At 38.4% G+C, this 25,834-nt stretch overlaps 1 protein-coding gene across 1 annotated transcript in view; it reads right to left on the bottom strand.

Annotated features, from left to right (window-relative positions):
• Positions 1-1,899: 1,899 nt before the first annotated feature.
• Positions 1,900-25,834, bottom strand: part of LOC5574548 (scavenger receptor class B member 1) — a 494,233-nt gene continuing 470,298 nt past the window's right edge. The window contains exons 11-12 of the mRNA XM_021844301.1: positions 2,857-3,044; positions 1,900-2,792 (exon numbers count right to left, since the gene is read on the bottom strand). Of these exons, the coding sequence (XP_021699993.1) occupies positions 2,864-3,044 (181 nt within the window). The 3' untranslated portion in view covers positions 1,900-2,792; positions 2,857-2,863. The remainder of the gene's footprint in view (positions 2,793-2,856; positions 3,045-25,834) is intronic.

Below are 25,834 nucleotides of genomic sequence, written 5' to 3'. Positions count from 1 at the left end.
AATCAAATAGTAATCAGATCAGTAACTATCCAAATATTTGTAGTTCAAAATTTCATTTTTGTTTTCTCTCTGTTGAGTAACTGAGCCTTATTTTTTAGATTTGAATTAAAAACCAAGAGAAGTGTTAATTTTGAACGATAACATTTGAAATATTTGCGGTTTGCACTAATAGATGGAAAATTAGAAATCAAATTGGATATAATTTAACAATTGAATGTATTTAAATGAACTTAAAACAGTCACAGTCACAATTAGAAATTGAAGCTTTTTCCAAACTTTAGTCAAGTTTCAATCATCAAGTTAACTGTTACTCTAGCGATGGCAAAATCATTTGAATCATGGAACACATTTACGGCATAAATGTGTATGATTTTACACGAATTAAATTATTAAAACAAAATACCTGCTGGAAACCCACCAAAACCCGGAAATATGAGAATATGCCATTTTTCAAACAAAACTAGTTTCATGTTATTTGAAGCTCCCGCAGCAATTTATGGATGCTAATGGTCGTTACTATGGTAAGCCTGTAAAATTTCGTGAAGAGAAATATCCTTCATCATTTTAGTAACAAATCCTCCGAATTGTCAACCCTCCGAGAGGGCGAAGGTATAAACACGACACGTAGCAAAAATTTGTTTGGGATGAACAATATTTTATTAATAGTATGTCTCACTATCATGATTGATTGATTGATTGACTCTTTATTAAGGGGAAATTCAGCCCGAGGCTGGTTCATCCCCGTATTTAAAGGGGAGGGTGGGGGGTAGGGTAAATTTGCAGAGATAGAGGAGGAGAGGGAGTTACATTGTATAATTAACAGTGTATGTTGCGGTGTTCTTTGTTTCACTGGTGTTGTAGAATGATGTGGAAGTTCCGTATCGAGTTCAAGGTCATAGCAGGGATCGTAACGGTAAGGGATGTGGTGATTTCGTATTCGTTTTCAGGTCCAGGGTCTTAGCAGGGGTCATATTAAGGTAAAGAGTCCAGCCGCTTTTAAAAAGATTATCAGCTGTCGTTCCTTTACCGCGTCATTTTAGAGGGTGCTGTCGATACCGGTGATCTCGTGGATTATTCTTAGGTGCTCCAGGGTAGGACAGTTTATCAGAAAATGTTCGACAGTATTTTGTGTCCTGCATGTCTCGCACTGGCGGTGGAAACTGCCCCCTGTGCTACCCATGTCGTGTGTCATTTTATTCCATAAATTATTTTTGAGAAAAAAAATCTTATTTAATGTTTGAGGATATAAACAAACATAGCAAAACCAAGATGGTTTGGTTGAGACAATTAGTTTTTACACATGTATGTTTACCCATTTTTCTATGACGTAGACTAGTTCTTGAATGATAGCGATAGACGATGACGTCATCGTCACGTAATGCTTTAAATCTTAGAGAGAATATGAAGTATTTCTAAGTACATTGTTTTCGATCCATTTATAAAAAAAAATAAATGAATTAGAGTTTTTTTTTTTAAATTTCAATGTACATATATTCGGTATATATATATATATATATATATATATATATATATATATATATATATATATATATATATATATATATATATATATATATATATCTAATGCGCACTTCGATTATCGAAAAATTGTAATTGAAAAAGGTGAATAAAAATTTTTTTTTTTGTTACCAAAAACGGAACATATCTTTATTCATATGACACTTTACTACCATTAATCGATATTTACAAAAATTAGCGTTTTAATCATATTTTACGTAAATACTTTGAGACAATGTGTTATAACTGAAAATATTTGCATAGTAAACAATCAAAATTTGAACGCTTGTTCAACGAATTATTTGTTTCGATGGGATGATATTATTTGTAAGCAAAATAATGCGTCGCATACTGGGACAGAATGGTTCTTATACTTATGAGATGATTTACTGTCCATACTCGCATAAATGTCCCTTATCGAATGTTGACGTAGGTGGGAATGAAATGGGTCGAGTTTTTTAACAAGCTTTTTTTACAAAACATTTAAAGTAATAAAATGCACTACTATTGTACTTAGAAATTCCACACGACATTTTAGTAAAGGAAAACAAATGAAACCAGAAATTCATTGTTAGACATATACGCGGATATATTCTAATGATCAATAATTTGGCTTGGTATTACTTTAATGTTTTACAGCACCAAACATATAGCTTTGATGTCGTCCATAAACCACGTGGTCATTTATGGAGGAAGGGGGGTCTGAAATCCCAAACAAAATGACCACGTGGTTAATTAACAGTCCCTTTTAATCCGCTTCATAAAGACCATGGCAAAACAGATCGAAGACCTGCCTTACATCAATATCAATAAAAATACACATGGAATAGATAAGCGAGTATGGTAGTTTTGTCGTACTGTGCAATTTCTCTCCAATAACATTATAAATATGTATGCAAATGTATGAAAAATGAGAGCAATTTTCTGTTTTCATAATTTTAAATCAAGGCTTTAAGTTCTGTTTTAATTAAAATTGCAAGCAGTGAGTGACCTCTTCGTTGGAATTCGAGCTGTATTTGTGTTTGTTCGGCTAACAGATACCATATTACAAATATATTTTATAAAGATCACAGCATTCTGTCCCATGGTTAACTTTTCAAAACTACGTAACCTCTGCAAGTCATTACGTAGTTTTAAACATTGCCTATTTTTTTTTAGTTAAGTCTTACAACTAAGAAAATTCTTACGGTACTAAATTATATTATTTTCGATTTGATAAAATTACATTGCCAGTGACATCAATACTGGTCGATTCCGTAATCGAGTCGTGGATCCTGTAAGAAAGATTCAAAGAATATTTTCAAAACCTTTTAATGATTTTTATATCGTAAAACTCACATGTTTCTCAATTATTCAATAACTTGAGATAATTGGCAGACTTTTTTTTCTTAGGATACTCCCATCCATGGTCTTCTTCGTCATCATGATGTTTCACAGGTTTAACCGGAATTCCGACATGCACAGTCTTCACTACAGTTTTTGTATGCAGATGTGTGTGATGTTTTACAGGAACATGTATCCGTATCCTAAAAAAAGTTAAAATATTAGAACTAAACAAACACTTCAAAATAAAGATTATATCAAAATTGCATTGAATTAATTATTTCTCACAATGAAACATTCAAGCACAGACAAACAGACGTCACACTCTCAATGCTGTCCCTCGACCAACTTTTAAACGTTCGATTCGAATATATGGTAGGTGGTCAATCGACCACCCGCAGCGCTCGCGTTATTTTTGTTCGTGTTTGACGTTTACACACTACCGCCATCTGTTGGTCCATCGGCCACCTACAGTGTTTTTAGCATTGGGCGTACATGTTTTCGCGACTATGATTTTAATCGCGATTTGTTCTAAGTGTTACGTCTGTTTCTCTGTGATTCAAGGCTTGAGACTAACAATATATGAACCCGCTTTCCTCAACGAAGCATTCCGTTGACCGTCAGGTCTATCCAACAAAAAACCTTTGGTAATTTAAATATATTGTATTATGCTATAAATATATTAGGGTGCTGAGCTACTAGGGCACTTCCATGATTCACATTGGCATGAGGCGTATTAGAGAGACTGAGGAATACGCCTCCAAGCGCGAAACGCAACATACTGTTAGTCATCTATACTTTGGTAGCGCAACTAGTCAGGGGATGAGACATTTGATAGGCCTCCAAGCGCGAAACGCAACATACTCTTAGCCATCTATACTTTGGTAGCGCAACTAGTCAGATGATGAGAGATTTGATTTTTCACGCATCCATCACATGCCGCTGTGTGGAAAAATGTTTTATTTTCCTGATATAAGACGGTTCACAGTGAAACAGTTAGGCGGAAAAGGTAGGAATATCCATTTTCTTTGTTCTACATACGTTTGTTTTTTATATTATTCCACTACTTTCATAAAAAATGAGATCCGGCTGGTAGGAGCACTAGTTTGAGGTTGGAAAACCAGAATATGTGAGGTTAGTTTCATTGTAACTTTCACCTGAGCAATTTTTGCATTTGAACAAAACACGTTTCGAAACATTGTCCGCTGCCTCTAAAAATACCATTGGGTAGAGAAATAAATTCTCTACCATTGAATTTCATTCTATTTCATACATTTTTTCACTTAAGCGGTGAAAATAAATATTTTGTTCCGAATGTTTTGAAACCATGAATGAGTTTGACATTGCTCTCGTCAACCATCATCATGACGACAGCAGCACACCCCACCGGACGAATTGTCGTCTTGGGAGCGAATTTTTCACGCATCCATCAATAGGCTAATATTTTCAAAGGTGAACAATCCTTTCGACATCTGGTGGCTAGTAGGAGAATCGTCATAAAAGATGTTGGGTTGAGAACGCACCGTGTGCAGCATAGGAAAAGAGCACACATATTATCACTGAAGCAATTTTCCGTATACCCGTTATGTGTGAAACTATAATTTTTTTTGCTATTCCGTGGTTTATTAGCCTACTTTTTATCAATAAAATGAGCAACATAACGGCCTACTTTTCCTAACAAAAGAAACAGAACTGAAAAGTGCTACTTTTCGGCACTGTTTTGGGTGCTGAAAAGTAACACTTTTCAGTACTGTTTTGAGAATCGCCAACTAACTATCTGAATGGTTCTTACAGCCTGTCTTTGGAATACTTTGTGTTTTTCAATGACTTGCTACTTGCTCTACATTTATTAGATGATCCGATATTCGTATATGCAATTCTGCTTCGTCATCGGGTCGTCTAGCAAGACGTAGACGAGGCAGTAGAATCATCTATATTACTCCCAAAAATTCCGGTGCGTGCCAACAATTTGGCTATGTGCCATTTGTACAATTTGGTATTATGTATCCGGTAGAAATCAAGACCAACATTTATTAATAATTATTGTTTTCTCGGGCCCCGTGCGTCGCAGCTAATATGTGAATAGTGCGCTGTGTTCATAAAAATCGAGAGAGTACAGCGCCACACTAAAAACTGATTTCAAAATTCGGCGAGTTGAGGCGCGTCGCGAGTCTCACTGGCGCGATCCGGTTTGGTGGCGGTGCGACAATATAAAATTGCATGCAGCATCTTACCTGGCCTGTCCACGAATATCTGTTGAGTCTTGATCACTTCCATGCATCTATCAATAAAGCGTGAAAATTTGTGTCTTCCCTATTTTTTCCTGAGAGTGAAAATGCCGAAGATGCTGGAGCAACAAACAAGTGCAACATTTATGATGCAGTGCGCATCGTACCTTCGTGCTGTGCGTACACGAATTCTCTCTGCTCTTGGAAGTTTTCTTAAAAACTACCTAAAGCTATAAAACAGTACTTTTCAGTGCTAAAATTAAAAACGGTACTTTTCAGTGCTATTAAAACAGTACTTTTCAGTACTATTTTTTCTACTATTGATCCCTTTACGATCCTTGTTTGGACCCGTGCCTTCGATTTTTCGTTGGACCCGTAGGCGAAAGCTAGTGGTGGTAATCCTTCTTGGACACCGTCTTGGGAAAAAACCTCTCGAAGGTCACGTCTTTCTCGTTTATTAACTAAACATGGTATCAACAACTAACAAAAGGAAGGGTGAATCTCTGAATTCACAACTTCCTTCCAAAAAAAGTGGGATTTAAAACTGTCACTACACGTGGCAAGAATGGAAGAAAGGACGCTTCCCCGGAATGCGAAGTTTCTTCCAAGGGTGAAATGAATAATTGTATCGAAATGAGCAATCAGTTCGATGCTCTAGACAAATTTTCCGAACACCAAATCGAAGCAGCCTCTAGCCCAGGCTCTTTGATTCAAGTGAGGAAGCAAAGAGTGCCGCCTATCGTGGTCAGTTGTTCCGAATTTGGGGGATTTAGGCAGGAGATCTTGAACTCCATTAGGGGAATCAAGGTTTCCTTCCAAATCGCAAAAAAAGGAGATTGTCGCGTTTTGCCCGGAAACTCTTAAAGATCGCGAACTTCTTCTCAGACATCTTGAAGAGAAGAAGCACAATTTGTTTACTTATGACGACAAAACTGAACGTTTGTTCAAAGTTGTCTTGAAAGGTCTCTCAAGTGACTATAAGTCACCTGAAGAGATCAAAAATGGAATAAATGATTCACTTGGATTTTCCCCAGTCCAAGTAATCATTATGAAAAAGAGAACCCAATCTGGCATTGTTCGGAAAGGGCTTTCTCAAGAATATTATTTAGTTCACTTTAACAAAAAAGAACTGAATAATATTAAAGCTTTAGAAAAAGCAAAACTTATGTTCGATGTCCGTGTGACGTGGGAACATTTCCAGAAACCTGGAGGAAATTACCAGAACCCCACACAGTACCGTCGGTGCCAAAAGTGGGGTCATAGTACAAAAAATTGTCGCATGGATGCTAAATGCATGATTTGCGGAGGTTCTTCTCACGCCATGGACGTCTAACCAGTGAAAGAAGATACCAATAAGTACTCATAAGCCAATTGCAAGGGAAATCATAAGTCCAATTTTTGGTCTTGCCCTTCGCGCAATAGAGTTGTTGCATACACAACGAAACGATTTTCCGATATTTTTAACCTCACTTTATTTGGTGTCGAATGGGTTAGAAATTTCCTGTTTAAGTACATAATTCATTAATAAATTGCGGCTCACTTCTTCTTATAAACTCAGCCTTATATACTTACGTTTAGTGTTTCATTTCATAGTTTAATAATTAGATTAAATGCGTTTCCACAACGTGGGGTGTACTGTAGTCTTTCACAGCTTTAGCTTAGATTAGATTTAACGGGTAATTCAATTACAGAATGGTTGTAGTATATAGTTCAACATGTACGCACGTTTTGCTATTTCACTACTTTTTGGCTATACTGATGTTGAGAATGACATTGTAACAAAGGTAGGTAGTAGGAATAGAATATAAATGTGTAAGTTGCGCCTCTTCAGGCCTGGTGGATTGAAGGAGGTTAGTTGCAAACGCAACACTCCCCCGCAGTGGGTCGCGGTCATTGATCCGACTTACTAATGGTCGAACCGACTTCAATGACTGCCAGATTAGCTGCTGATCTCTCGAAAATACCACCTGATGTTTGAACTGATGCTCGCCGAACTTGTCCATCCTTCGATTTAGTTACTCCGATGATGCGTCCTTTTGGCCAACAGTTTCTAGGTAACTTTTCGTCCACTATGATCACGATATTTCCTACTTCCAAAGGCTTAATAGGATGAAACCACTTAGTCCTTTTGGTTAACGTTGGAAGGTACTCGGCAACCCAGCGTCGCCAAAATTGATCCGCGTACATCATCGACATCGTTCTAGAGTACGTGATCGCAGCGACACTGTCGTTGGACGCGACCGGGGGCTTGATACCATTGGAGGATCCAATGAGGAAGTGGTTCGGGGTTAATGGAGAGGCTTCATCATGTTCAACCGGTATTTCCGTTAGCGGCCTAGAGTTGACGACGAGTTCAATTTCGGTGAGCATATTTCGAAGTAATTCGTCGGTCGGTGTCCGACTGGGCTTTACATAGTTTAGACTTTTTTTAACCGATTGGATTAGTCTTTCCCAACATCCTCCGAAATGCGGGGTAGCAGGCGGGTTGAACGACCACTTTGTATTGGCGCTTACAAAGCTTTCTATCAATTTATCTTGATTCATCTTTTGTAACGCATCTTTCAGCTCGTGGTTTGCGCCGACGAAGTTCGTTCCACGATCGCTGATGATCTCCAAGGGCATCCCTCTTCGCGCAACGAAGTTTCGAATGGCAAGAATGCATGATACTGTTGATAACGAATGGGCCACTTCTATGTGTACTGCTCTGACTGTCATACACGTTATTAGTACTCCCCAACGTTTTTCGACCCTGCGGCCGACCATTACTAATAGTGGTCCAAAATAGTCTATTCCTATGTACGAAAAGGGTCTGACAAATGGTTTCAGGCGCATAGCTGGCAGCTTTCCCATCATTGGTGATTGGGGTACCGCCTTTCTGACCTTGCAGAACTGGCAACGACTCCGGACACTACGATAGATAGTTCTCAGACTCGGGACATAGTACTTTTGACGGATTTCATTAAGGGTCGTCTGATGATTTTGATGGTAATATCGCTGATGGGTGTCCAACAATATCAGGTCGGTTATTGGATGACGCTTAGGAAGCAGGATCGGTTGCTTTACGTCGTTGGTAACATATTCACAGGCATCTATACGACCGTCCATTCGTAGTATACCATCACCGTCGATGAATGGGCTTAGTTTGTATAAGGAGCTATGTTTCAGCAACTTTCGCTTACTTTTCCATGGTTCTGAATCAGCATCTTGCAGTATGCGGATTTCCTCACCAAAGGATTCAGATTGAGCTTGTCTATACAGATAATTCTCGGCTTCCTTTAACTCGTCCTGATTCAGAGGGCCGGTGTTGCGTGTTTTGCCTGAATATTTCCGTCTGATATTCATTGGAAAACGTCTAACGAACGCTGTATGTCGAACTAAACGCTTCCATTGAGAAAATTTGTTGACGTTGATTATTGCTTCGTGTATTGTGTGATGTTGGATGTGAGCACGCAATTCCAAAGTGGTAGAACCAGGGCACGCAGGAAAATTTGGCCATGTATCTTTTGATTCCCAGAGAAATTGTAGCCCTCGGAACCAACGACCTCTCGACGACAGATTCGGCAAGCTTTGCCACCTTCGCATCCTTCGTAGCATCATCTGCCACATTCATTTTCGAAGGTATCCAGTGCCATTCTGATGTTTCCGTTAGCTCCAAAATTTCTCCAACTCGGCATCCGACGAATTGGCTGTATCTGCGATTATCTGAATTCAGCCAACAAATCACATCGCGTGAGTCGGACCAGAAGAATTTACAGGCCGGCTTCAGCTTAAGCGTATCTGATATGCTGCTCGCCAGTCGGGCTCCTAAAACAGCGGCCTGTAGCTCGAGGCGTGGGATAGACACAAACCGTAACGGGGCAACCCTTGTTTTCGATCCTACCAGCGCACATTCTATAATCCCATTCTCTTCAAACCGCAAGTATACTGCTGCAGCGTACCCGTTCTCGGAGGCATCCACAAAAACGTGAAGTTGTATATCATTCATCTTCGAAGTTGAAGTCTCCTTCCGGTAACATCTAGGGATCCGTACCGATTCGATCCTTGGTAGAACTTTCAGCCATAGTTGCCATTTTTCTAATTGCTTAGATGCTATCGGTTCGTCCCATGCCACTCCAGAGCGCCAGATTTCTTGGAGCAAAATTTTCAGGAACATCAAATAATTCCCTATCAGGCCAAGAGGGTCGTAAATAGTCATCAATGTACTCAGCACCTGCCTCTTCGTGGGAATGCTACGCCCTAGAAGTAGCTCAGAATCATGTCGTGGCGAAACTTTGAAAGTCAGTTCATCTGAAGAAGTGCACCACCACATACCTAACACTTTATCAGACGCGTGTTCTGCTGTAGTGTTGAGATTCTTCTCGTTGACGTTTTCTGCTCCCATGACTTCCAGAACACCTTTTGAGTTTGACAACCAGTTATGGATTTTAAAACCTGCTTGACCATGGACGTATTCCACTTGCTTTGCCAAATCTTGGGCCTCGGCTTCTGATTCCACACTAGTCAACATGTCATCGACATAGTGCTCATCGACAATAGCTTCTGCTGCTCGCGGGAATTGGTTGGCAAAGCGTTGGGCATTCAGATTTTTGATGAATTGTGCACAGGTTGGGGAACACGATGCGCCGAATATCATCACTACCATCGTGTAAACTTCTGGATCCTGTGACTTATCGCATCCTCTCCAGAGAAACTTCAACGAATGCTGGTCGCTTGGAGTCATCTGAACTTGATGAAACATTTCAACAATATCAGCCGCCACGGCGACTTTAAATTCCCTGAACTTGTAGAGCACTCCTACTATTGACTTTAGCAGGTCCGGTCCCTTAAGCAAGACAGAGTTTAGAGATAAACCATTAACTTTTGCGGCGGCGTCCCAAACTATACGTAGTTTGCCGGGCTTATTCGGGTTTTGAACAGGGAATATTGGTAAATACCATGAGCGAGGGAGGCTATCGTCTACTTCGGATGGTAACATTTTTCTCATGTATCCTTTTTCCTGATACTCATGTATTTTTTCGTTGAATGCCTTAAACAGTTGCTGATCTTTTTCCAACTTCTTCTCCAGGCACACCAATCTCTTCAACGCCATTTGTCTACTGTGAGGTAACGTGATGTTCTCATATCTCCACAGTAGTCCAGTTTCATATTGAGTTCCGTTAAATTTTGTCTGGGACTCTAATAGCTGGACCGCTCGTTCGTCATCTTTTGATAACAGGGGCTTTTCCGGTCTTTGTATCCCTATGTTCTCCAAAGCAAAGTAATCCTTTACAGATTTATGTAATTCAGCATCATGTTCCTCGCTGCATGGACAGATGTGATAGCTGTGATGGGCTGAATAAGTGAAATTCGATTTTTCTGGCATCACAGAGCACGGTCCATACACAACCCAGCCGAGACGTGTTCGACTAGCAACTGGTTCACCATCAGAACCTTCACGGCTATTCATTGCGTAACCCAAACGGCAACTATCTACTCCAATTAGTATCCTTGGAGCAACATTCCGATACGAAGCGATAGGCAATCCTGCTAGGTGTTTGTATTGCTGTGCTAACTTGTCTATTTCAACAGTTTGTTTCGGCAAAGCAAGGCGGCGAACTGTGTGCACCTTCGAAAGCTCGTAACGTTTGCTACAGTTCGACATGCCAGAAATCTCCAAAGACAGTTTAACCGATTCCTTCTCTTCTCGATGTTGATTGGCTGTCCAGCCCAGGCATAAAGGAGCGGGTTTTCCGTCCAGCTTCAGCTCTTTCAGTAAGCTATGCTCCATAAAGGTCGCAGAAGAGCCGTCGTCCATAAACGCGTACGTCTCAACAGAAACCCCGCGTCCGTGTATGACAACTGGTATATATCGAAACAAAACTTTTCCGTCCTGGCTAACATGAGTGTTGCAGCTATGTGAAGAATTGCTGCCAGTATTGTCGCTTCTCTGCGGTGTGGGTGCAGTTGGTGTTGGTTGGTAGCGCGAGTCGTCGTGCAGCATCGCATGGTGCATGTACGAACATCCATTTTTCCCACATGGACTTTTCACATCGCATGCCCCGAAGTGCTTTTTCAAGCATTTTCGGCATAGCTTATGTTGCTTCAGAGCCTCCCATCGAGCGTTTATTTCGAAGTTTTGGAACTTCTTGCAAACGGCTGCGCTGCTACAGTTTCCATGACAAATAAGGCAACCTTTACTAGTTTGTTTTAGTATCGGTTTCGAAGTGGTTTCCTCTAGGCCGGAGTCGATATGCAAATTCAGATCTTCTCTGCGAGTACGCTTTTCAGTCTTTGCTGGATTAAAGGCCACGCTTGTTGGAACGGTCACGGCGCATGCCGCTTCTACTAACATCTCCAACCAATCCGAAAAGTTTGACAGTGTAGCAGTTTGTAGAGTTTGCCGATGTAATGCCCAGTTGAGTTTTATTGTTGATGGGAGTCTATCAACTAACTCTTGAAGTAGAGCTACGTTGTAGAGTTGCTCGTCGAGACCGCATGCTTTGATGGTAGCACACATATTTTGAACTGCGATACCGAAGTCAATTAGCGTTGACAGCTTTTCCGTTTTCGGCGAAGGCATGTTCCGAATCTTGTACGCCAATGAATGAATTATCACCTCCGGTCGCCCAAACAAGGTTCGCAGCGTTTGAAGCACTCCTGGTAGACCCACCGGATACAACAGGCGGCTACGAACGGCATCCAGAGCTTTTCCTTTGAGACTGCGTTGCAGCCGAAGCAAATTCTCTTCATCACTGTATCCACACATTCTTGTTGTATTCTCGTAGGTGGCTATAAAGAGCGGCCACTCCTCCGGTGCTCCAGAAAATATTGGTAGCTCCTTCGCAACTGCTTGACGCGCTGCTAACTGACTCCTACTCAACTCGGTGTATGGTTGTGATAGATGGAAAATATCTGTAGTTGGTGTGAATTCCTGCGCCTCAGGATCCAATCCAACAGCATCTTCCTCGATCTGATCATCATCCATATCGGCGTTCAACTGCATAATTTTCAAACGTTCTTCTAGATGTTTCATTTCGAGCGCCTGCTTTTTGGCTAACAGTGTCAATTGCCGTTCGATACTCACTGATCCTTCTCCCGGTGTAGTCCGACGAGCTCCACCAACTCGAATCGAACCGGCTATAGTTGTTGAGTTCGCATTCGGCTGTATTGGAATGCTCGGAACCCTCAAATTAGCCGATGAACGTTGCATGTTGGAATTTGACGGGCTTTTGTGGCTGGGAATTTAATCGTTGGACGCACTTGCCTGTTCAGTAAACTTCAGCAGATGTTCAAAATGAGTCCTCTGACGTTCCAGGGCTTTTCGTTGGTCCTCCTCTTTGGCTTTGAGTAATCGTTCGAAGTTCTTTTGTTGTTCTGACATCATCTGTCGCATGCTCTCCATTTGCCTTTGTAACGTCTCGAACTCTGCAGACTGCCTCGATGTCGTTGTTGTGGTGCTGGTCTCTGGTGTCGTTGACGTTGTGGCACCCGCTACGCCCGGATTCGCTATGCAACCGCTACAGCTCCAATCCACATTAGCTATGCTCTCATTTACGCCCACACACTCAAAGTGGTACCACTCTCCACAAGTGTCGCAACATACCATCCGACTGTTATCTGCAGAGCCACAAATCTTGCAACTTGAGAAAATCCTCGAAACATCTTGGTCGGTAGCATCTCCGCTATCTTCAATATGCTCAAACCGTACGTTCGAACGCTTATTGGAACCTCTCGTCATTTCGCAGTTGACAGCACTCCCAGATCGCGTAAACGAAATTTCTAATTTGTTGCATACACAACGAAACGATTTTCCGATATTTTTAACCTCACTTTATTTGGTGTAGAATGGGTTAGAAATTTCCTGTTTAAGTACATAATTCATTAATAAATTGCGGCTCACTTCTTCTTATAAACTCAGCCTTATATACTTACGTTTAGTGTTTCATTTCATAATTTAATAATTAGATTAAATGCGTTTCCACAACGTGGGGTGTACTGTAGTCTTTCACAGCTTTAGCTTAGATTAGATTTAACGGGTAATTCAATTACAGAATGGTTGTAGTATATAGTTCAACATGTACGCACGTTTTGCTAATTCACTACTTTTTGGCTATACTGATGTTGAGAATGACATGGTAACAAAGGTAGGTAGTAGGAATATAATATAAATGTGTAAGTTGCGCCTCTTCAGGCCTGGTGGATTGAAGGAGGTTAGTTGCAAACGCAACAAGAGTCATTGAGGCTCATGCCAGGCAGATGAAAGATAATATCCGTTACGATAACGGTCGTTTCCGGAATTTGCCTGGTAGAGCATCGAACAATGCTCATTTTTCAGTTAACGATCGCTTGATTAGGAATCATACCCACCAGGAAGATCATAATCATGCTCATTCACAAACAAATTTTAATCCGTCGGGTAGCCGTTCGAATCTTTCAATTTCGAATGTATCTACCCACGGAAATTCCTTTGCCGATATCGTAGCAGGTAATTTGAACTCCTCCCCTATTCGTTCCATGAGTACCCATTCTACTTGTTTAAAATCAAATAGAAAAAAACCCTACCGCCACAGGTCTACTCCGCTTCTTCTTCTACCGAAAATTCCAATGGGAAATCATCAGATGTGCCCACTTCAAGTGATATGTCTGCCTCTGATTTTAATTTTCTAACTGAACAATTGAATCTAATGATTGATGCAATGTTCAAAGTGGTTATGACTGAAGCAGTCCAAGTAGGTGTAAAATTTACAAATCAAATTGTTATTGGATTACGATTTTCTAATGGATCCAAATAATAATTTAAATATTTTAAATTGGAATGCTCGTTCTCTGAATGGTAAAAAGGACGAGCTGTTTAATTTTCTTACAGCTAATAACGTGCATATAGCAGTTATTACCGAAACTTATTTAAAACCTGGATCGAAACTAACAATAGATCCTAACTTTTTTGTTTATCGTAATGATCGACTTGATGGGGCATGTGGGGGAGTTGCAATCATCATTCATGGGCGTATAAAACATCAACTGTTTTCGTCATTTGAAACTAAAGTTTTTGAAACTTTAGGTGTTTCAGTTGAAACACAGCTTGGTAAATATACTTTCATAGCTGCCTATTTGCCTTTTCAATGCTCTGGACAGCAAGTTAATTTGCTCCAAACTGACTTGCGAAAATTGACTCGCAATAAGTCAAAATTTTTTGTCATTGGTGACTTTAATGCCAATCATCGGTCATGGAATAATTCTCAAAGTAATTCCAACGGCAGAATTTTATTTGATGAGTGCTCTTCAGGATATTTCTCAATTCAATACCCTGATAGCCCTACTTGTTTTTCCTCTTCTAGAAATCCATCTACAATTGACTTGGTCTTAACCGACTCTAGTCATCTTTGTAGCCAATTAGTTACTCATGCTAATTTTGATTCTGATCATGAGCCTGTTACATTTCAAATATCCCATGAAGCGATTCTCAATCCTATCAGCTCCACTCTCAATTATTTTCGAGCCGACTGGAATATATATGAAACATTTATTGAATCTAATCTTAATGTTAATATTCCTTTATAAACTAAACATGATATTGACAATGCTCTTGAAACATTAACAAATTCCATTGTTGAAGCCAGGAGCATTGCAATTCCAAAATGTGAAGTAAAATTTGAATCCGTGATTATAGACGATGATCTAAAACTCTTGATCCGTCTTAAAAACGTGAGGAGAAGTCAATTTCAACGCACTCGCGATCCTGCTATGAAAATTATATGGCAGGATTTGCAGAAAGAAATCAAGAAACGTTTTGCAGATTTAAGAAACAAAAATTTTGAAAATAAAATTTCTCAATTGGACCCTGGCTCTAAGCCGTTTTGGAAATTATCTAAAATCTTGAAAAAACCTCAGAAGCCAATACCGGCATTGAAAGAGGAAAACAAATTATTACTAACTAATTGCGATAAAGCTCAAAACTTGCTATGCAGTTTGAAAGTGCGCACAATTTTAATTTAGGACTTACTAGTCCAATTGAAAATCGAGTTACTCAGGACTTCGAAAATATTCTCAATCTTCTTCATGGCATTAACGTCCTCACTGGGACAGAGCCTGCTCCTCAGCTTAGTGTTCTTATGAGCACTTCCACTGTTATTAACTGAGAGCTTCCTTTGCCAAAGTTGCCATTTTTGCATTCGTATATCGTGTGGCAGGTACGATGATACTCTATGCCCAGGGAAGTCAAGGAAATTTCCATTACGACAAGATCCTGGACCGACCGGGAATCGAACCCAGACACCTTCAGCATGGCTTTGCTTTGTAGCCGCGGACTCTAACCACTAGGCTAAGGAAGGCCCTTAATTCTCAATCAAGAGAACGTTTTCGAAAATGCCTGGGAGACTTATTTGGAAGAAGTGAGAACTATTATTAAAAAATTCAAAAATATGAAAGCTCCTGGCGATGATGGAATTTTCTACATCCTCATCAAGAAACTTCCAGAAAGTAGCTTATCATTTTTAGTTGATATATTCAACAAATGTTTTCAATTAGCATATTTTCCTGACAAATGGAAAAATGCTAAGGTTGTTCCAATTTTAAAACCAGACAAAAATCCTGCAGAAGCTTCTAGCTATCGTCCAATCAGTTTGCTTTCCTCCATCAGTAAACTTTTTGAAAAGGTCATTTTGAACAGAATGATGGCCCACATCAACGAAAATTCAATTTTTGCCAATGAACAGTTCGGATTCCGCCATGGACATTCGACCACTCATCAACTTTTACGTGTAACAAATTTGATCCGTTCCAACAAAACTGAAGGCTATTCTACTGGTCTTGCTCTTCTAGACATAGAAAAAGCATTCGACAGTGTTTGGCATGAAGGTTTGATCATAAAATTGAAAAACTTTAATTTTCCAACATACATTGTTAGAATAATTCAAAGTTATCTGTCAAATCGTACACTTCAAGTTAATTATCAGAACTCCAGATCTGAAAGACTTCCTGTAAGAGCTGGTGTTCCCCAAGGCAGCATTTTGGGACCAATATTATACAATATTTTCACATCTGACTTACCTGAGTTACCTCAAGGATGTCAAAAATCTTTGTTTGCGGATGACATAGGCCTCTTCGCCAAAGGACGAAGCCTGCGTGTCATCTGTAGTCGATTGCAAAAAAGTTTGAATATTTTTTCTTCATACTTGCAAAAATGGAAGATTTCTCCTAATGCTTTCAAAACTCAACTAATAATATTCCCACATAAACCAAAAGCTCTTTATTTGAAACCTTCAAGTAGACATGTTGTCACGATGAGAGGTGTTCCAATAAATTGGTCAGATGAAGTTATGTATCTAGGGTAGATAAGAATTTAACTTTCAAAAATCTCATTGAGGGCATTCAAGACAAATGTAACAAATATGTAAAATGTCTCTATCCACTTATTAATAGAAAATCAAAACTTTGTCTTAAGAACAACCCAAGTAACCACGAAGCTATATATGAATACATTATGTTTGCTCTATAGTGTGCTATCAGATTTTGTTTCAAAGTGACATAATCTTTAAGAGCTTTATAAAGCATAATTAAAGTGGGAAAGGGCTCCACAACAACCAAATTAACGCAATACTTGGCAAAGCAGTTTTAATGCACAAGCCCTACTGAAGCATTTATGGTTGTATTTTTGGGGTTCATGATGTATATTAGCTTAAAATTATGTATATTTAGGGCATGCGTTAAAAGTAAACAAAATAATGAGTCCATTGGCTACCTTGGTTTTCTGTACCATCTCAATGATTTTTTTTTTGTTGGAATCAGGATTCGAACCCACAACTAGGATGATGGTGTGCTGGATGCCTGGCGCGTTGGTGTCCTATGCTAAAGCTGCTGATGTGATAAGGTAGGATAAAAGTTCCTTATAAACGATGCTACTGTGTGTCTTAACCATTACTATTCGCCCAGTTATTACGAATAGAAAGAATTCTCTTTGACGATTGAGCAACAGTGATTTCTTTTCCTCAGCAAATGAAACATCAATAGAAAGAATTTGATCACCATTCTTTCTCGTAGAAATAATAACAGGACTCAATCCACAAAACAAAGCCCTAGCGCATTGAAAAGATTTCAGGGGAGAGAAATTGATCGACATTTCTTCTCGCTCCATATGAATAAAAGAATCTCATAGATGAAATACAACATAACTCTGAACGAATAAATATATCCTAAGATCATGAAATGGGGGTTCGAGATGGAAGGAAGTCATTTCATTATAAAAATTGTTCTTCCATATCCCACAAAACGTAATGAGCGAGGGCGAACGTGCTCGATCGTCTTACTTATTTATTACAGATTCGAGTGCGTTTAATGAGGTTACGTAATCTTGTATGACAGCATAACTGTATATTCACTCTAAACGCTAAACATAATGCTGAATTAAAATAATGCTACAAAGCATTTATAATGTTAATCAAATGGATCATTGCTTGACAGTTAATGAATAAATGCATGATAACATTATTAATGCAAAAAATGTTGACTTTCGATCAAATTAATGCAATGGTATAATGCTTGTGGTTACTTGGGTACCTATAGCAACACGACCGTTGCAAAATTACCATTGCACCAACGAACTTAAAAAGTATATGGGGTTCATTCACAAATTTTATAACGCTATAAGGGGTGGGTGGGTGTCCTCATGATGTTACAACTCATACAAAATCTGAAAAATATTCATATAAAATGTGTTACGAGGGGATAGGTGGGTGTCAAAAATGATTATTTTTGGCGTTATGAAATTTGTGAATAAACCCATGTGAACTTGCATAATTTTTAACTATAAATTGTCTACAATAATTTTTATGTTTATACAAACATATATGAAATAAGTGTTGTATATATGTCTCATGCGACATCACATAATGGCTAAATAATCAATAACGATTCTCATGTTTACGCATATAAATAAAATCTTGAGATAGACACATAAATTATATTGGCTTCAAGTACTTAAACATTACGTTTGCAATTTCTTTAGTGCACACTTTTTCTAGGAATAGTTATATTCTGGACGATCAGAGAGCATTGAAAAACATGATAAACTTTTTTTCCTTCGAAAATATACAGATCCGGTCAGTGCTCATGTACGATTAGTGGGATAAAATTGGAAAATTGGTGTTTGGCTACATAGGTTATAAACTTCCGGATTCTTTGTTTGTGGTTAAATTTGCTGTGAAATCACGCGTATCGCAAGAATAAAGGGTCAAAATGATTATGCCAATGGAAAATAGTTTAATAATTAATTGATTATGAGCTAATTTTTGGGTCGAAAAATTGAATTTTGTACGTAAACAAACATTTTCAATGACATTTCTCTCTTTCTTCGCTAGCGACCTCTATGATGGTGGCGCATTAAATTTGCCTATAGAAGTATTGTTCGTTTTGTTGAGGAATAGATTCTCGTGCACATTTTGAACGTGGAAAAATAAATACTCACACGCAGGGATGCCAAGTCATATTTTCCAAAATCTGGAAGATTTTGTTAATTTGTCTGGAAAAGTCTGGATCGCTTATGTTGTTTAAGAAGAACCTTACAAATTATATACAAAACCTTACAAACTCACTTCAAATTTTATCTGGATCTTCCAGATTTTTGTTAAATGGGGCCTCACAAATCTGGAATATTCCAGACAAATCTGGAAGGTTGGCAACGCTGCTCACACGTCAGTTTCTATGGCACTTTAATAGAAGCACGCAACTTGTATGCAATGTACAATCCAACATAACGCGTTACATGTGCGTTACTTGTTGGGTTTGTTATGCGTAGCATGCACCTGAAACGTAAAGCGCTCAAGTAAAATTTCTCCTTATTACCGAAGTAATTTTGAGAGATTATCCAGTATGAGCGAAATGTCACTTTTACTTGCGGAATAATTGAGCGGCACATTTTTCCGTACGGAAAAGTTTTTTTTTTTTTTTTTTTTTTTAAATCTTTATTTGAGTGTATTTTAACGCACGAGGGCTAGTTCTACACTTCGTACGGAAAAGTGACAGCTTCATTTGATTTGTACAGTAGGCGTTACCGATGTTACGAAATCAGCTCTACTTCTCAGCAGCGTACAGCTCAAGTAATTTCGGTAGCGGAATCATTCCTTGACCGTTTCTTGTCCTATCCTTTTGCACAGTACTTATGATCAGCGTACCGGCCATTAGCTACGACGCCATCCAATATATAGCAAACATGGTGGGAGAATATTTTGGTGTGACAAAATGGTATGGGTTTGACTTGGTTTGACATTGCTGTCGTAAACCATCATCATGACGACAGCAGCACACCCCAGCGGACGAATTGTCGTCTTGGGAGCGAAATACACTACTATAATAAAAATTGAGATCCGGCTGGTAGGAGCACTAGTTTGAGGTTGGAAAATTAGGATATGTGAGGTTAGTTTCATTGGAACTTCCGCCTGAGCGATTTTTGCGCTTGAATAAAACACGTTTCGGGACATTCTCCGCTGCCTCTAAAAATAAATAGATAAATTAAAAGATAAATTTATTCTCTACCATTGGATTTCATTCAATTTCATACATTACTTCACTTAAGCGGTGAAAATAAATATTTTGTGCCGAATGTTTTGAAACAATGAATGGGTTTGACATTGCTTTCGAAAACCATCATCATGACGACAGCAGCACACCCCAGCGGACGAATTGTCGTTTTGGAAGCGAATGGTCCCGAATCAAGTATTCCCTCTACGATCTTGATCCGGGTTCGTGGTTTCCCGAACAGTTCAGGCACGAGTTAGCGTTGGGCTAGTTCGACCAAAACATTGATGTCACTGAATCGATTAATATTTGAATGTTCGAATCGATTCACCGATTTAATCGAATCCGTTGAATCGATGTTTCTGAATCAATTCCATATTTAGAATTGTTTGAAATTTAGGAATACAAGCGCTAAAATAGAGACCAAATACTTTTGTAATCAATTTTCAACATGTTTAAGGGGGCAGGATCTGTCATTGATATTGGAATTTTAAAAAGCTGTTTTCTCGTTCTGAATCAAAAAATCTTACATGAAAATGTGTTCACTGTATTCTATTCTACAACCGAAACACTGTGAACACATTTTCATCGAATAATTTTTAGTTTTGAAATAATAAACTGCTTTTGAAGTTTCAATGATGACGATGATTACGATGATGGAGCGTTGAACGTTAAATTAACCCACTCTTGAAATTCAATAGAACAGAGAAACACTATAAAGTAGATTCAAAATTAGTGATTTTTTTTGTCAATTCATCAAAAAATCCTCAGTGATTTCCTCAAAATAGATCGAATCGAAAAATCTAATGAAAAAATCGATTCACTCAATTTCAAAAGCTCTAAACATCGAATTAATCGGAATATAAACATCAAAACATCGATAATTCGGAATAAAAACATCGATGTTCGGAACATCGATTCAAAATCGCCCAACGCTAGCACGAGTGCATGGATATCCCTTCTAATACCTTGCATGGACAGACATCTGATACATATACCATGGTACAAGTTGTCAAGAAAATTATTCCAAGGCTATCTTGAATGAAGACAATTATCAGTATGGAACCCATTTCAAGATAATTGTACAATGGTACGTATACCACAAGTGTGTCAAGCCGCATCGATGACAAAAGAACCTCTTTGGCTGCTGACAATATCGCCAATGATGGCCAGTCATTTTACAGTTAAAACAATAGGGTAACGACTGTTTATTTCGTTCATAACCGCTAACAGTTGGCACCAGCGGCAAAAAGTACAGACAACAACCTTTCGAACATTCAGTTTCTTTCACTGGCTGCCAAGCGACGACACTGTTGTTTGTATTCCACCCACTGATCGCGCTACGCTGGCTTCTCAAATTTCTCACACTTTCAACACAAGCGCATGGAAGAATGGTAGTCGGAGAACTGTCAAAACGTAGAGGAAAATAATGAAAAACGTAAATTACTCGCAATCAGGAAACTGGATCGAAAAAGTAGTGATTAGAAATCAAGCGTAATGTAGGGTTTCAATGCTAGCAATGGACCCCTTAGTAGCTGAAATTCATTCTAGATGCTTTTCCGCAATGATATCTCAGACGCATATACGTTTTGTGGAGTCTAACAACAAATTCAATGTCTTTACTTCATAGTACGTCTATGAAACATACAAAATCGTTCGATTTTTCCAGCGAAACATGCATTTGAAAAACTGTTGTCCGAATGCCTATTATGGACCCTCCCGGGGTCCATAATAGGATTGTTTACAAATTTGACGTTGCATATTATGGACCCTCCATTTGATTCCCATGTAATCCGGCTCGCTGCCGACGAGCCTATTATGGACCCACCAGGAAATGCGTATTATGGACCCTCTTGTGTGGTTTCATTTACAAAACTGTTCAAATATCTGTATTTATGCGTCTCAAACCAAATATTTTGCCTGAAACTGCTGACTAACAATGTAATCGAAGTTCCCCCGGTGGATTTTCATAGGAATAAAGTTGCTTTGAGTGTTAATTTTATGTTTTTCTGTAGGGGGTCCATAATACGCAAAGGGTCCATAACCGGCATCGACTCCCTAAATACATAACTTTTTGTGCTTAGTTGATCTTCCGTGGTGCTTTCTTTGCTTCAGGATTTCGTTTTTACTACAACTGAAAAAGAGCCATCTATTGCCTTTTCAGTTTTGAATATCGCCCTAATAGGGTAATGACTGTTTATTTTGTTCTCAAACGCTAACAGTTGGCGCCAGCAGCAAAAATTACAGACAACAACCTTTCGAACATTCAGTTTCTCTTACCGGCCGCCGAGCGACGACTCTGTTGTTTGTATGTCACCCACTGATCGCGCTACGCTGGATTCTCAAATTTCTCAAACTTTCAACACAAGTGCATGGAAGAATGGTAGTTGGAGAACTGTCAAAACGTATGAAAAACTATGAAAATTGTTAATTGACTGTTTAACGATAAACTTGCGCCAATCGACGCGCCACCATATTTCATATAACGGAGGATATTAGAACTAACTTGGAGGTGATGATTTGGAGGTTATTTGGAAATTTGGAGGTTAAAATCCCCTCCAAACACTAGCGATTTTGCGGTGGGATGCTGACGTTTGTTGACGAATTGCTTGCAATTAGGAAACTGGATCAAAAAAATAGTGATTAGAAATCAAGTGTAAAGTGAATACATAACTTTTTGTGTCTAGTTCATCTTCCGTGGTGCTTTCTTTGCTTCAGGATTTCGTTTTTACTACCATTGAAAAAGAGCCATCTATTGCCTTTTAAGTTTTGAATATCGCCCTATTCTCTGATCACCGCACACTAGTGAGCTCATTTATCAGTTGTGAGTGTTGCGATCTAGCGGTGTTACCTACCCAACTAACAATTCAGAGCCACAAATAAGCATGCATGCTTAATTATTGTTCAATAATGGTAATGACAGCTGAATAAAAATTTTGCTCTATAAAGAGCTGAGAAGGTGCTTTTTTAACACTAATGAGCTGAACAAGACATGTTTCCCCCAATTAAAAAGCCAATATTGAACATAAACAAATGTCAATGTATAAAATTCAGAAGACGAACTAACGTTTTACTTGCGTCACACTTCAGCTATTTCCACATGTTTAATATAAGCGTGAATAAGAGCTGAATAAGTATCTTATAAAATCTTAATTCAGCTTCAGTATATTATAAGAACAGTTGATCCAAAAGAGGCCAAAAAGACGATTAACAAACACGTTGTTCAGCAATAAATAAGCCTTGTAAAAGCGATCACACTATAGCTAAATTTCATAAAATGGACAAAATATCCGAAATTCGTGATGAGTTCCGAATGTACTCCAAAGCTTATAACTTATGCTTTCTCAAAGCTTTTTAAATAGCTGTTCACAAAATAAATATGGTCAGCCTCCAGAAATGTAGGATTATTTTGAAAAACAAAAACAAACATTTAAGCTAAGTATTCCTAGTAGGAGCGAAGTACTGACAAACAAAGCGTGATATTGACTTGATTGACATAAAAGATCTGAAGACAACATCAAGATTTTGTTTGTTTTTTGAAGTAGTTAATTTTAGATATCATTTCAGGATCTTTAATATATTATATCTATCAAGTTAATATCACTTTTAGCTATCCTTATTATAATTTGCTATTGCTAAGCTTTTTTCGCCTGCTCGGGATGTTGTTCCGAACAAGAAAAGTGGAAATTTCTTCGACAGAATTGATCAAATAAATTTCTTTAGTGAGCTACATTTGAAATGACATTTCTTCACAATTGAATAGTGCTATCTAAAAAAATATTTACTTGGCCATTTCTGAAAACAAAATCCCACGCGTCAAGATATTCGAACATTTTTCTATTCAGGCGCATAGTCCTCAGATCACTTCAAATGATTTAAATATATTCATACAGAGGATTATTTCTTTAATACATAATAGTTTCATGAAAAAAAAAATCAATAATATAATTAATTAATACAAATATAATTTATAAAATAAATGAATTTCAATTTAAGTTAATGAATCATTCAAATTGAAGTTTTGAATAAACTAAAACTTATTATGAAATTAGATTAAGGTGATTATGCATCGAAGCCAAACCTCAAATTTTCATGAACACAAATCTAGAGAAAAACATCCGTTCAAGCTGAAAACTTAATCGATTGGGTACCACCAGCGTGTGACCAATCGATAAGGTTTTCAGCTCGAACCACTGCGCTGTCTGGTTCTCTAGATTTGTGCTCTTGAAAATTTGAGATTCGGCCTCGATGCATATTCACTTTCTTTCACTGATTTCACTTTGCGTAAAAAAAATATTTTTGACCATCATTGATATAAATTTTCTCACTGTGTGCTAAAAATAGCCAACTGAACTCAGCTTAAATCAGCACTAAACAGCAACTGAATTCTGCTTGTTCAGTTGTTGATTAGCGTACCATGTGTTGATTAGACGATGTCGAATAGAAGCTCAAACATGATCAATATTCAGCTATGAGAGGTTTATATTTTGCACTGGACGATTTATTCATCAATAGAGCTTAGTGACATATGAGCACACGTAGACTAGCATACGCTCGTCATATACAGTTTGTTTTTGTTTTCCTCAAAGAAACTTGCACACGCTTTCCAGACTCATCAAAATTAGTATGGAAATATTACCCAATTTGCAAAAATTATACCCGGATTCTGGGTGTTTTTCGAGACAGAGTGCATATTGTTTTCCTCTAAGGTTCACAACTACATCTACACTAGGACACCCATACCATTGAGCGTGATAACCACTATTCTAGGATGGCGCAGATGGCGAGGCATACCGCTGACGATTGGAAAATCTCGAGTTCGAATCCAGTATCCAGGCGATTTTTAAATATGGTTGTTATACATCATGATAATAGTGTACACTACATTTAAAGCGTCTAGAAAAATATTTTTTTTTTGTTTTTATTTGTTTTTAATTATTTTTGGATTAGTCGTATAAAAGCTGAACTAAATGCTTGTAAAACGTTTTAAAAGCTGAAAAATAAAGTTGGAATTCAACGACATGCTATAAAGTTTCTCCAAATTTGTGTGAACAACGCCTGAACAAAGGTTGGCCATGAAAATTATTAAAATGTTATTAAACATGATGCTGAATAAAACTGCTATAATGGTGTTTGTTAAATGAGTGAATGTTAGTTGGATACACATATCGGATTCGACTCACTTTGTGTATGTGATTCATCTGAACCGAAGCCGTAACCTGTATCTCTTGGTGGATGAAAAGATTGCAAACAATTACCTGACTGATCTATAGTTTCCTTTTGTCAATGACCTTCACTTGAAAAGCTCGATTGTTCATCGGCTCTGAATATTTACTGTGAACAATAGGCAAAATCCCGCAGCTGTGAAATAGCATGGGGATTGTTAGGATGATCTATTGTACCAGGACAATGGACAGCCGCACAATACGAGCTATTTGTACAGCTATTACGCAATGGGTATGAATCATGTGATTGGCAATTGGGGTGATAAACTGGTTGTAAGTTCGACACGGAGGGAAAACTTTGTACGAAAGAGCTGCTACTCGGTTCAGAATGCTGTGCAAAACTTCTAAACGATATATTAACAAACCTAACTTCGTTTACTTTGATTCTGGGGTTTTGGAAGTGCCCAACCAATGACGGTTCTGCCAATGGATACTGTCATTGTCTTCTACGTGTCAGAATTTTGCGGCTTCGCTCGAGTCCCTCACAAAATTTTACTAAATCGTCAGTTGTTCTAATTTGACCCTCTTGGGTGCGATTCAGATAGAAATATCGTAATTGCTAATTAGATATTCTTAATGAGAGTATGTTGTGAAAAAATGATGCAATTTGGTGAAACCGTCTTTGAGTAATGAGCATTTATGTTTCTGGTACCACGCTGACCAAATAAAGATCTTGAAAACTTCAAAAAACCTCATATCGTAATTTTCAGATTTGTCCAAGAATACTGAACCGATTTACATGATTTTTTCAGAGTAGCTTCTTATTACCTGGCAATGTATAGCCCACATTTCATTTTTGGCGTTGGATAACGTCTTACGGCAACATACTGGGGTATAATTTCGAAAAACGGAAAATCGCTCGCGTCACGAAAAGTGGTTAGGGTTTGACTGTTAATAACTTACTAACGCCCTCATAGATTTTCAAGATTCTTGCATCAATCGATTGGAAATATTTCTACGAATCTACTCCAATAAAGAAAGCTTTTGATTTTTTGACTAAAATATTGAAAATTTGGTAAATATCGAGGCATGTCTTATTTTTCATAGACA

This window comes from Aedes aegypti, chromosome 2, assembly GCF_002204515.2.
Source record: "Aedes aegypti strain LVP_AGWG chromosome 2, AaegL5.0 Primary Assembly, whole genome shotgun sequence".
Classification (NCBI taxonomy): Eukaryota; Metazoa; Arthropoda; class Insecta; order Diptera; family Culicidae; genus Aedes; species Aedes aegypti.
This window is presented reverse-complemented; position numbering and strand designations above follow the sequence as displayed.